This window comes from Trifolium pratense, linkage group LG7, assembly GCF_020283565.1.
Source record: "Trifolium pratense cultivar HEN17-A07 linkage group LG7, ARS_RC_1.1, whole genome shotgun sequence".
Lineage (NCBI taxonomy): Eukaryota > Viridiplantae > Streptophyta > Magnoliopsida > Fabales > Fabaceae > Trifolium > Trifolium pratense.
In genome coordinates this window covers 56,868,642-56,881,578 of record NC_060065.1, presented here as the reverse complement: position 1 = coordinate 56,881,578, position 12,937 = coordinate 56,868,642, and the positions used below count along the sequence as shown (strand labels likewise).

Sequence of the window (12,937 nt, the reverse complement as noted above, 5' to 3'; positions counted from 1 at the left end):
GTTACAAAATACTGAGTAGTCTTATTAGTATCAATGCTAGTTGCAAGCAAATGAGCATATCCAAAGTCGCTCTTGGCATAAACATCTTTGCTGCTGGTGTCATATTATCAAATCATTCTAGCCATGGAGAAGTTATCAGAGTATGCGACACATTTTTGACACATTTGTGCTTCTTAGATAAGTCATAAGTTAATAATAATTGAATTTGCTTTGTTTTTTAAGGATTAATTAAATGTGCATCTCTTTAATTCTTAAGGTTGTTTTTTAGGACATAAGTTGTGAACCTTGATGGTAAAAAACTTGTCTTTAACAAAATAACAAAAATAAAGTTTGGTCTTATGCATTAAGCTCTACGCTGTCCGTCTGCTTTTATAAGCAACAGTTTACGCTCGACAAAAGAGCTTATAATTAGGGACAAATAGTACCTGTTTATAATTCATTTTGCTTTCTTTCATAGAAATATACGTAAGAAACTAATAGCTTGATTTATGTTAATCATGGCAGGGGAACTATCCATCCATTGATTCCAAATATGGCTTTTGTGGGAGTGGGATACCTCGAGAGTCTTTCAAATCTTCACTCTTCGGAGATACACTCGACGTGGCTTGCTGGACTTGTTGATGAGAAATTCAAGCTTCCTACAGTTTAGACCATGCTTACACAAACCCTTGCTGGATATTTGGAGTTTAACATGAGAGGGTTTATTTTTTATTTTTAAATAAACTATTAAATTAGTCTCTAATTTTATAATGTACTCAAATAGATCCATAAATTTACAAATATATTTAAAAAGTTTTTTTTTTTTTTCTAATTTAACCCTTGACAATTCGAGGATCTTTACTCATCGATCAACAAGAACAAGTTATATGTGAAATAAAAATTGATTACAAATTCGTTGTGACTTGTGAATACCACGTGTAAAATTACGTATGTGGCTTATTCTTATTGATTTTTGGGCAAATACCCCTAAATTATCAAAAGAAACAAGAAATGAGGTTAGAGTTTTAACAAAATACCATAACATAACTAGTTACATAGAGAATATACTTATATAATAAAACATAATAGTCCTTACCAAAAAAATATAATTAAACATAATAGTAAACAATAAATAGGCTAAAGTGTCATAGGCTGGCCCAGTTATTATTATAACAAAAGGTTCATTACATATTATCTAACCCTTATCTTAATGGAGTTGGATTCCTTGCAGTAGAATTTTTCCACAGTTTCATACAGTAACAAATCTCAACCGTTTAATTAAGATCAGACACGGTTGAGATTAGTTACACAATTTCACATAATAGACAGAGTGATGTAACAGTGTGAAATTCGTTTCCGATTAATATGTTCGAAGTATAAACTGTTGTTCACATTTACTGATTTCTATCGAGAAACTTGAAAATTTACAAGGCAAATGATCCAAAAACTGACCCTTGGACCACTAGATTAATAGGCACGATAGATACCCTACCATTTGAACAAATATAAGTTAGTGCCAAGTAGCTTCTTGACAACAGTGACATTATGTGGAAACAAATTGACTTTTGAGAGTAAATTCTAAGGAATTTTCCTTGAAGATAATTTAATCCAAACACCTAAATACACGCTCAAAAGTCTATAACATGCATGCTCTTTGTCCCTACTATAATTTCCCAAACATTTCCTCAAAAGTTTATATAACTAACCTTCTTATATAAGTGCCACATTCATAAAGCCTAACTAGTTATTCTCTCACTGCCTAAAAAGGCTTTTAACTCAACCCCAAAAATATGGATCAAGAGTTTTTAGATGCAATTAAGAAAAATGACATGACAACATTTTCAAGCCTAGTGAAAGAGAGAGAAGGAATCATCAACCAGAGAACAGATGATACCTTAAGTACTCCATTACACCTTGCTTCCAAGTATGGTTCCATTGAAATGGTGTCTGAGATTGTTAGATTATGTCCTGACATGGTTTCTGCTGAGAATAAAAACATGGAAACTCCAATTCATGAGGCTTGTAGACAAGAGAATGTTGAGGTTTTAATATTGCTGCTAGAAGTCAATCCTAGGGCTGCTTGCAAGCTTAATACTACTTGTAAAAGTGTTTTTTTTGTGGCTTGCTGTCATGGTCATCTTGACTTGGTGAACCTCTTGTTGAATTTATCTGATAACGTGGGGCGAGAAGTAGCAGGGTTTGATCATGCTTGTTTCCTTATTGCTGCATCAAGAGGGAACACAGGTGAGCATAAAGAGTTTTCTTCGCGATGTTTGAACCTTTTTTTATAGTATTGAACTACTAATTTAGTAAGATATAGTAATTTAGGGCCGAATCGCAGTTTTTGGTAGGTTGCGTGTTTTAATTGTGCGAGTTAGGTAAATATACAGTTCATGGATTGGAAATTTTATAGTTATCTCCTAAACTGTTGATTATCTATGCAGATGTTGTTAGAGAGTTGTTGAACAAGTGGCCAGATCTTACTCAAATGATCGACGAGAATGGGAATTCTGCATTGCATCATGCTTGTAATAAAGGACACAGAGAGATTGTATGGATACTACTAACACGTGATTCAAATCTTGCTTTACAATACAACAACAATGGTTATACACCATTGCATCTTGCAGTGATGAATGGGAAAGTCTCAATCCTCAACGATTTTGTATCGGGAAGTGCTGCATCGTTTCACTATACCACAAGAGAAGAAGAGACAGTATTTCATTTAGCTGTGAGATATGGATGCTATGATGCTTTGGTTTTCTTGGTGCAAGTTGCAAATGGTACAAACTTATTGCACTGCCAAGATAGATATGGCAACACTGTCTTACATCTAGCAGTTTCAGGCGGTCGCCATAAGGTAAGAAATTGATGTGAGTTTTGAATATTGGAACCAAATTTTGGTACATATTATCCTTAAATATTATTCTATTCAATAGTTAACGATTATTTTTCATCATAGTTTTATAATCATTGTAGATGACAGATTTCTTGATCAACAAGACAAAGCTGGATATCAATATTAGGAATAGTGAAGGGATCACAGCACTTGACATTCTTGATCAGGCTATGGACAGCATAGAAAATAGGTACCTACAAGCAACATTCATCCGAGCCGGTGGTAAGAGAAGCCTCCAATCTTCCTCCTTTTCACTTGAACTAGACAAGACCAATTTTCCCTCACCACCATCTAGGCGTTCTCCGTCGCGAAGGTATATATCTAATGAAATGGAAGTGCTAAGTGAAGTGGTTTCTTATGATTGTATTAGTCCTCCACCGGTTAGCAAAAGCACTGAATCTAGATCACCTCAGCCTCAAATAAGTGAGAGGTTTGAGAATGGAACCTATAATCCATATTACTTCTCACCGACTAATTTAGTGAAACACAAGCATCATAATAACAAAGAAAAAACGGAAAATATGAACCATACTAAGAGGAAAAACTATCATGAGATGCACAAAGAGGCAATACTAAATGCAAGAAACACTATTGTATTAGTGGCTGTTTTGATTGCAACTGTAACTTTTGCTGCTGGTATTAGTCCACCTGGTGGTGTGTACCAAGAAGGACCAATGAGAGGCAAATCAATGGTTGGTAAAACATCAGCTTTTAAGGTATTTGCAATAAGCAATAACATAGCACTTTTCACATCTTTATCTATAGTTATTGTTCTTGTTAGTGTCATTCCATTTAGAAGGAAACCACAAAAAATACTATTGATCATTGCTCACAAGGTTATGTGGGTCGCTGTTGCGTTTATGGCAACTGGTTATGTTGCAGCTACATGGGTGATTTTGCCACATAATCAAGGGATGCAATGGCTAACTGTTGTGCTAATAGCACTTGGTGGTGGCTCTTTAGGTACAATTTTCATTGGTCTTAGTGTGATGCTTGTTGAACATTGGCTTAGGAAATCTAAGTGGAGAAAGAAAAGAAAGGAAAGTGGGGATGGAAATGCAGATTCAGATAAGGAAAGTGAAAATTCAGATTTTCAAAGCTCTTATCTACAAGGTTACCATTCATATTGATTCATTTGTTGGCTCCTAAGATGAAAATATTATGTACTGTGTGTAGAAAATTATTTGTACATTAATATCGCTTCTTCAAGAATGTTAACTATGTATATTCCAAAATATTTTCTAAAACTGTTTCATACAGCAGAATCAGGCAGAAAAAGTTATAGCACGGTAACATCGGAAATTCAAAACCACTATCTTCATATCTTATCGCGATGTTTATCGAATCTAATCAATTTGTTTTAACTGGAAAGAGATTATATCAGTGACAACAATATTTAGGAAGTTAGTTTTATCTTTTCCAAGTCATCAAATTCATTTGCTGTTTATGATTAAGTATAAACAATGAAAACTGATTCGTGGTAGGAACGCCTAATATATGAACTAATGCAATGATTCAACCCATAAGCCAACGGTTATAAAAGAGAAAGTCAAGATTTGAACATAAATAGTAGTTCAATACAATACAAAAACCATAATGAAATCAAATGATACTAGACTAGTAGAAATGGGTAAAAGTTCAAATGGTAATAATGCCTAAACAACTCAAATTTCAGAAGAATCGATGAAAGAAAAACAACTAGTTAAACACCATAACAAGACATTTTAGAGTGCTAACATCGTCACAATTCCAAATGTGATCAAAGTAGACAGAAAACTTGAAGCAAGCACCATGGTGGAAGAGGAAGTAGCCTGATCCACGGAATCAGAAGAATAAGGTGAATCCGAAGGAGCCATGATCGGTGATGAACCTTCAGGCGGAACTGCAATGGTGGTAGGTGGAGATGCTGGAATTGAATGCGGCGCCATAACTTCAACGAGCAATTTTTGGCCATGGTTGCAATGATCATCAGTTCCACTTATGAAATAGAAAGGTCCTGATCTGTCAAGATTAAAAGTGCTCTTTCCATTGGTGAAAGTAGTGATTGGTTCACTTGTGTCACAGTTGAAGTAATCAAATTTCTCCACACTAAGAACTGAATCCTTCTCATACTCAAATACTGCATAAATAACAACAACAAAAGTGAATCATAAACAAAAAAAAAAAAAAAAAACTTAAGTTAAATGCGACTAATGAACGAAAAAAGTGCGGAATATGTACCGAGGGAGTCTCCAATTTGGAATCTGTTTCTTTCAGCCCATTGAGTGTAAAAAGCAGTGTTGTTTTGATCAGGTTGACGCCAACCCAAGTGATCACCAACATGGAACTGTCTTGCAGATTGAACAGTAGTGACAGAAACCAAGAAAATGATGAAGCAACTGAATACAAGGGATGCCATGTTTGTTTGTGTTCTGCTTCTAAGTATGTTTCTTCAGAAGACAAAGAATGAATGAATTGTTGTAACTTGTAACACAAAGGCAATGCATGATATATATAGAGATAGTATAAGAGGGAAAGTGGTGTGATTTAGTGGGAAGTTATTAAGGTGACAGTAATAACGTGGTGTGTGTGGTAGTGATCATGGCGGTTACTTGGTTTGTAGAGATTAAGAATGAACAGACAACAAATGAAGTATTTTGAACCAAATAATAAATAAAAAATGAGTGGTTTGTTCTTACATCCATTTTCACAAATTTCAATGAAAAAAAAGAATATGCACCGACAGTGTAAAATAAATATCAACCATGTTTTTTGCCACATCACCCCACTAAACCCCACTTTCTTAATATAATATGGAAGAATGCTTCATTCTTATCGATTGTCAGTGTAAAATTAATTTACACCGATGGTGCGTAGTCTTTAAACTCAATTTCAATACTGTTAAGATATAATTGAATGCATATAAAAAAAATATTTCATCAATAAAAAAAATTAAAAATACTCCTGACTAACTACTTAGTTTTAGGTAGAGTTAATTATCTGTATATTATTTAAATGCTTTAAAAAATATTTTTAACTGTTTATAAATTATGAAAAATAAGATAAACATTATTAAAAAAATATTGTAAAAGTTGAATGGATAAATATATTTTTTTTAGCAAAAATGAATAAATATCTATTAAAATAATGATGTGGATTTTGTATGCCATACAATTAATAATAAAGGTGATAACACTCATGGGAGAAAGTTATATCTAATTTATTAAATAAATTTGACAATAACTAATAAGACCTAATAAAATTCTCTGTATTCCATAAAAAGGTTTTGTAAGGTATGTAAAGAAAGAATATAATACAACAAAAAGGTACATCAAATATGCAAAAAGAATAGAAAATTCCCAAAATTGGAGGGGACTTGCCCTTATGATTTTTCTGTTTCCTTTCCATTGCTACTCACTTCTTGTAGTTCTCTACGTTTGGCATCCCTTATGTCTAGTATGCTAATAGGCATTTTTGGTTTTATGAGGCCATGCAACTGTACAAGACGAGCAATGTCTTCTTTGATTAAGCTTTTCTTCTCAACAAGTTCATTCACCATAGCATCCATCAGTGTTCTATTTTGCTGCATCATCTGATATCAAGCAAAAGAAAGTGGTCACTTTTTACTCAATAATGATCATTATGTGTAACAAAGTTGTGATTACCGATCAAGAGTCGTCAAGTTCTTTAATCCTTCATTGAACTATATAACATACGTACCTCTTTTGCGCGTTCATAGCACAAGTTTAGAATCTTCAATGCTCCCAAATCAATTTCCTGACAATACCATGCAATGAAAGTTGGCCACATGTTATCATTGATTGCCATATATAAAACTATTGGTATGTGAGAAATGATTTTTGTACAATCAAATTTAGACAACTTTCACGAAAAAAAATTAAGTGGCTAATGCAGTTTAAATAGGTGATTAGGTTCAGTAGACAGTTAACAGATATAAGCATACAGCAGGTGTTGAAACTCGTTAACTACGGTAACTTCATTAACTACGAATTTGGACGTGGTTACCTATACTTTCTGGTGTTTAACAAGAATCAAGATGAGAAAACAAAACTTGAGACAGAACACGTACATTAATTCGGTCTGACAACCAGAAATTGGATACTCCGTGATGCTTTTCAGAAAGCCCGCCAAGCATATACATTCTTGCTGCAACCCTAGCATTGTCGGCAGTTTCAGCCCATATCGTACTCAACTGAAATATTGCAAATCAAGTCAATATTTCAACACAACCATAAACTATTTAAAATCATAGATACAACACTGATAACTTGTGTACACAATGATATTGATATCAAAACTGTAATTTACAATGGAAAAAAAAGTGCAATGAATCAAATAAATAAATAAAATCAATGTAGAACTTAGAAAAAGCCATTTCTCTGGCTAGTCCATAATTATACTGTATTTTCATTCTTTTTTCTAACAGATTTTCCAAACATATAATTGTAATCCCACTTGTAGAAATACAAAATGCCCTAGAAAGATTAAATTATTGTCATTCATCAAAGCTAGTTAACAAATACATTAAAACATGCATAATGTCAAAATTGAGTTTTTATGTTCTGCAATGGTTTTCACATGTAGCTTTACAATTACAAATGAAAACTAGATTTGGGAATTTATAGCTAGCGAGTAGAAAGATTCCCTAACCTTATCTTTCCCAAACCATATTTCATCAGCAGCACGCGGTGCTAGTTGAACAGTAATATGGTCAAAGAGTGATTGTCGACTGCATGATATTAGTAGTTACAAGTTACAAGAAAATAATATTGGAGGCACTAAACATATTTGTAATGCAATTTGATCAAGCAGTAGCAATTCAAGTCAAACGAATATGAAGGCGATATAAAGCCTTTGCAAACATTGACTCGTGCTAGAAATAAACAGACAATATTTATTTAAAATAAAGGTTTAATAAAAGAATCCATACGTGAGCATTCCATCGTTAAAATTCATGGAATCCAGCTGCGCTCGAACATAACCCAATTCCCTACCAGCTCTAGGAGCAATTGTGATCTACAACAAAGCAATAAAAAGCGAAAATGTTTTAGTTCCTTGTCATTAGCAGTCAGATAATGAATATTAAGAAGACAAAATAACGAGGAAAATTCATTTTTATGTGAATTTCCTGAGTTCTAATGTCTAGAGTCTACTGTGGATGCATACAGATAATATGATAAACAAGACAACTTCACCTTTCGCATGCCATACTCTTTGAACGCAATAATATTCCATTAAATATAAAAATAGACTAATAGAGTTTATTTATGCTTTAGCACATAAATTCATTATTGCATTGCATTTATGCTGTCCTATGCCACTTCAGATGTCTGGCATGGCACAATGATAGGAACAATGAACAAGGCAGGAAGTGATAAGAGGTGTTACAAGCAAGTTCTTCGTCTATTTACCCCTTGTCTTCTCATAATGGTCTCTTTCAAATTAACTTCAAGCTTAATCATTTTTTGTAATTAAACAATCTTTGGCCAACTTTTGGTATCTGATATACACAGAAATAATGACGAGGAAAATAATGCAAGCAGTTGGGGTTTTCAGATGATGACACTTGTGAAAACTATTTGAAAGGACTTTTTAGGGTCTTCTACTAATGATAAATTCACAAAATTTCTCTTTTCAGACATGAGACTATAAGAGAGTGTCCAAAAAAAAAATGATTAGAAAGTAGTGTCCATACATATTCAATATCGTCAATATTAGGCAAGTTCATAGCCGCAACAGCCATTGCAACTTCATTTAAAGCTACTTGTTCCCATGTCTCTTTGCTTCGCTCCTTTCTATCTAGCATTCCTCTCTCTTCCATTTGAGCAGCTTGTAACAAGTCATCGGTAGTAATCTGCAACAGTAAAAAGCAGAAATGAAGAACAGTCAGCTACCATGTATTGAAAATAATGTTACAAAACTCAGACTGGTCCAACTGGTTTAACCAAAAATTGGATCCATAGCCGGTCTGGTCCACATATCAGACTGTATCTGCATTTAAACTGGAAGGACGTCATTAACCCGGATTTATACAGGGTAAAAAATGAACCAGCGACTCTGTTTTAAATTTTTTCACAAATTCCATCACTGCATCGACCTGTGACTGCACACTATCCCTTGTCTCATGTCTGCCACGCTTCAGAAGGCAGAAGCAATGCACGCTGTCTCACATGCAGGCGGTGATGGATGTGCAAGCTAAATCCCATTATGCAAAAAGTGCATAATCCATTTGCAAGCTAAATCCCATTATGCAAAAAATGCATACTCCGATATCAAACCTAGGCAATGAGGATTCTATAAGAATATAAAATGGCATTGCTACTCCGCCAGATGGGTGTTGAGTAAATTAGTTACATACAAATTATATAAAACCTTGATAAAAGGATGTATAAATTTCAAATAGATTAGTTCGTTCGATTCAGCTAGTGGTCTGCTGGTTCGACTAGTGATCTACTGACCCGGTCGGTAGCATGACCAAGTCGACGACCAGTCCGAATTTTATAACATTGACTGAAACTAGTAAGCCTTTTCTTATTGTTGGACCATAGAAACTTCTGGCATCCACTATCAACCTTTAAGCATTGCAAAGTAAAATGAATAATTTGTGCAGTTGATATAGCTCTTCAGGTTGGATAAACAGACCTTTTATTTTCATGCTTGATTTTAGAAAATAATAAGAACTGGATCTGGCGTGCCATACAAGATACATCAAAGCAAATTTCAATGGCCTATAGGAAAGTACCTGAACAATAACTATCTGAAAGATAGTTAATGTATATCATGGATTCATTACCTCAGTCCTTGATTCTCGCATCATATTGATAGCAGCAACCTCAACTATGTTGGCTAGCTCCGCCCCAACCATTCCATCAGTCATACTAGAAATAATTTCATAGTCTATATCTTCAGCCACTGGCTTTTTACGAGCATGGACCTATCACAGCCACCAAGAGAAAATGAATATACATACATACTACGTTTGGTGCCATTAGTCACAAATCCACAACTAATAATACTTTCCAGATCACAAAAGAAAACTGAATCCAAAAGCTAACACATTAATAAAAAAACTATAGAATGCTACCTTTAGAATTTCAATGCGGCCAATGACACCGGGTTTGGGGATAAATATTTTCCGATCAAACCGACCAGGCCTTACAAGTGCTGGATCCAGAATGTCTGGTCGGTTTGTGGATGCAATAGTAATCACCTCTCCCTTTCCTTCAAATCCATCTAAGCACACCAGCAGCTGGAGCATTCATCCAACAGGAAACATCAACCAAAATATACACAAAATTTTACTTATAAGAAGCGATTGGAAAGTTCAGTATGTCATGCCTAACCTGATTAAGAGTAGCATCACGTTCCTGTCCACCTGAACCTTTAATCAAGCCACGCTTCCTTCCAACAGCATCCAGCTCATCAATGAAGACAACAGATGGAGCCTGAAAGTATAATACAAAATGTTTGCCAATTAGACACAAACACTGAAGCGTGGAAGTAGATTAATTCCATTTTGACCGATCAGCTTGAAACAGATTAAAAGAGGAATAACAGAATGTGACAGGTGTGGATGCTAATTAAGAAAAGAAAGTAATCAGTGGAAATAGGTTGCAAGAACCAAACTCTTATAACAAATAATAAAAAAATGTGAGTGCAATGGAAAAGCTAAAAATGTACACACATTTTCCTTGGCTTCTTGGTAAAGTGATCGAACACGAGAAGCCCCAACACCAACGTATATTTCCACAAACTGTGAAGCAGAAATAGAGAAGAAATTAACCCCTGCCTCACCAGCCACAGCTTTTGCTAGCAATGTCTTTCCCACTCCAGGAGGGCCACAAAGAAGTATGCCACCTGATTCAGTGAGCAATTTAACCTTCATTTAGTCAAGTTCAAAGTACTCTCTCGATCAATTTTGAATGTTTCTTCCTTTCTTCCAATAGATAAATGAAAAACTTTGTAACTACAAAAAAGATAATCAAATATTTCTGCAATCACAACATTGCCAAAAAGCTATAGTAAACGAAAATTGTCCATTAAATTTCCTAAACATAATCTTTCCCTAAGACTAAAGCAGTTCAAATTATTTTGCCAAATGGTTATCAAAGAGTTAAGGTAAATGAAACCTGGGATTTTCACTCCTCTCCTTCGGTACATCTCTCCATGAGTGAAGAACTTCACAATCTCTTCAAGTTCAAGGCGTATTTTACCAAGACCAGCAACATCAGTAAACTTCACATCCACACCTCTCTCAAGATACTGAGGAAGCCTTTTATTTTGTGCTCTTCGAACTCGCGCCCCCGATTTCATAAACTGCTTTGTCATTCTCAAATAAGGATTCTCCTCTCCTTTCCCTGGCTCACTCTCATCATCATCAGCACCAGCTTCAGTCCACCCCATCTCGGATTCCATCTCCCTTATTTTCTTCCTCTCTTCAGCATCAGCTTTCTGAATCTTAACTCTATCCTCGTAATCCTTCTTTTGTTTCTTATAGCTATACACCACAGTCCTATAAAAAATTAAGAAAAAAACCACTCCAAGTCCATTAATCACATTTTTATTCTTTGCCATTTTAGTCCAAAATTGAGCACTCATTACAGAAGTGTTCTTAGCTACAACCATTCTTTTCTTATAATCTTTCTTCCTCATCTGTCTCTTTCGTGTCTCCTCTTCTCTCTTCTTATTTCTCTCATTCCTCTCTATCATCTCCTTCTCCCGCTTCTTCCTCATCACTTCCTCTTTCTTCTGCTTCTGCAACTCCATCCTAACTTTCCCCAACTCCAATTCTTTCTTCGATTTCTTCTTCGGCTTAAACCTATTTACGAACGAAACCAAAGGCTTGTGAAATGGAAGAGACACCCAAATCCTATACAAAACAGGAAGAGGTATCTCCGGATTCTTAACAGGCGGCGTATATGCATTCATACACAAAGAATCAACCTTTAACTCATCCCATAAACTCCAAAATTTTCCATCATTTTCAATTGATGGCAACACTGTTCTCAAAACTCTAGAATCTTCCAAAACAACCAAAACTGCCACAGAATGTTCCCTCAATTCTGCAGCACTAGACTTCACTATGTGTTTGAGTTTACCTGAGTTCTTCAATTCAATGATTTCTGTGTAAGGAATGCGTTCTGTAACAACGGGAATTCCTTCAATCCATGATTTCAGCTCCTCCGGAGTTAAAGCTTCAACCTTTTTGGTCGAACCTTTTCTGGGTGTCCGTTTTTTTTCCGTGACGGTGGCGACAGCGGTGGCAGATTGAGGAAGTGAAGCAGATATGACAGTAAGGGTTACAGAGAGTTTGAGGAAATTGAGGTTTTTTTTATTGGGGGTTTTGTCTTTTTCTTCATTTTCAGTTTCTGGGGTTTGAATTTGTGATGAAATTGAATGGAATTTGGAGTGTTTTGGGAATTTTTTGAATTTGGGGTTTAAGAATGGTGATGTTGAAGATGGAGGGAAATGAATGAGACAATGGGAAGACATGGAAATGAAGTGTTTTTTTGTGATGAAAAAGATAAGGTAATAATGTTATAGTGTCATGTTATGTTTGTTATGTTAGGTGAAGACATTGTCATTGATGATGATGTTGAAGATTAGAGGGGAAATTGAGGAAACATGAAGCTGAAGAACAAGTTCAGAAGAGTTGAAGAAAAAGAGTGCACTTTAGTTTCTGTGGATAAACTGAGTTTTTTTTTTGTACTTTCTAAAGTAGTAGCAGTACTATATGTTTTGTTGCATTAACAAATTGGTTTTTTAAATACAAATGTCCATAAATAGTTTTTTAATAGATAAAATGCAGATCATTGAAAATTCTCACGTAGAATAAAGAGACTAGTATTCAAACCCTGATCATAACCTCCAAACAAACAATTTCAATAATCTTGTTAGTTGAACTAGAATTTGTGAACTCCATTCATAAAAATGCTTGTTAATTTTTGGGTTTAAAAAACCTCTGAGGCGATAAAAAGATAATGCATAAACAAACCAACGACTTTTTAATTATGTTTTTGCAAAATCTAACAACTTTTTCATATGAGCTTCAAACCTTCA

At 34.8% G+C, this 12,937-nt stretch overlaps 3 protein-coding genes across 4 annotated transcripts; 1 reads left to right on the top strand and 2 right to left on the bottom strand.

Annotated features, from left to right (window-relative positions):
• Window positions 1–1,681: 1,681 nt before the first annotated feature.
• LOC123895252 (ankyrin repeat-containing protein At2g01680-like) lies at window positions 1,682–4,249 on the top strand. 2 transcript variants are annotated; one of them, XM_045945509.1, is made up of 4 exons: window positions 1,708–2,223; window positions 2,424–2,839; window positions 2,959–3,618; window positions 3,696–3,924. In XM_045945509.1, exons 1-4 carry the CDS (start codon window positions 1,770–1,772, stop codon window positions 3,783–3,785), a joined length of 1,620 nt encoding a protein of 539 aa, XP_045801465.1. In that variant the 5' UTR covers window positions 1,708–1,769; the 3' UTR covers window positions 3,786–3,924. The 2 variants fall into 2 exon arrangements, with proteins under 2 accessions (XP_045801464.1, XP_045801465.1); XM_045945508.1 differs by having other exon boundaries at window positions 1,682–2,223; window positions 2,959–4,249.
• A 267-nt stretch (window positions 4,250–4,516) lies between these two features.
• Window positions 4,517–5,607, bottom strand: LOC123895251 (early nodulin-like protein 1). Its single transcript, XM_045945507.1, has 2 exons — window positions 5,099–5,607; window positions 4,517–4,997 (listed from the first exon to the last, which is right to left on the bottom strand). The coding sequence occupies exons 1-2, from the start codon at window positions 5,274–5,276 to the stop codon at window positions 4,603–4,605; spliced, it is 573 nt and encodes a 190-aa protein (XP_045801463.1). The 5' UTR covers window positions 5,277–5,607; the 3' UTR covers window positions 4,517–4,602.
• Window positions 5,608–6,104: 497 nt separating this feature from the next.
• On the bottom strand, window positions 6,105–12,629 carry LOC123895250 (probable inactive ATP-dependent zinc metalloprotease FTSHI 2, chloroplastic). Its single transcript, XM_045945506.1, has 11 exons — window positions 11,008–12,629; window positions 10,563–10,735; window positions 10,222–10,323; window positions 9,963–10,127; window positions 9,672–9,812; window positions 8,574–8,732; window positions 7,809–7,894; window positions 7,529–7,607; window positions 6,948–7,070; window positions 6,578–6,634; window positions 6,105–6,449 (listed from the first exon to the last, which is right to left on the bottom strand). The coding sequence occupies exons 1-11, from the start codon at window positions 12,368–12,370 to the stop codon at window positions 6,240–6,242; spliced, it is 2,658 nt and encodes an 885-aa protein (XP_045801462.1). The 5' UTR covers window positions 12,371–12,629; the 3' UTR covers window positions 6,105–6,239.
• Window positions 12,630–12,937: the final 308 nt, after the last annotated feature.

Bases quoted from the DNA above. Each gene is read 5' to 3' on its own strand.
- LOC123895252 (XM_045945508.1), top strand. From the start codon at position 1,770: ATGGATCAAGAGTTTTTAGATGCAATTAAGAAAAATGACATGACAACA. The intron at 2,224-2,423 runs GTGAGCATAAAG...TTATCTATGCAG, and splicing joins TGCATCAAGAGGGAACACAG to ATGTTGTTAGAGAGTTGTTG. The intron at 2,840-2,958 runs GTAAGAAATTGA...TAATCATTGTAG, and splicing joins TTTCAGGCGGTCGCCATAAG to ATGACAGATTTCTTGATCAA.
- LOC123895251 (XM_045945507.1), bottom strand. From the start codon at position 5,276: ATGGCATCCCTTGTATTCAGTTGCTTCATCATTTTCTTGGTTTCTGTC. The intron at 4,998-5,098 runs GTACATATTCCG...TTATTTATGCAG, and splicing joins CCAAATTGGAGACTCCCTCG to TATTTGAGTATGAGAAGGAT.
- LOC123895250 (XM_045945506.1), bottom strand. From the start codon at position 12,370: ATGTCTTCCCATTGTCTCATTCATTTCCCTCCATCTTCAACATCACCA. The intron at 7,895-8,573 runs GTATGGACACTA...GCTTTGTTGTAG, and splicing joins ATATTGACGATATTGAATAT to ATCACAATTGCTCCTAGAGC. The intron at 6,635-6,947 runs GTACGTGTTCTG...TGGTATTGTCAG, and splicing joins GGTTGTCAGACCGAATTAAT to GAAATTGATTTGGGAGCATT.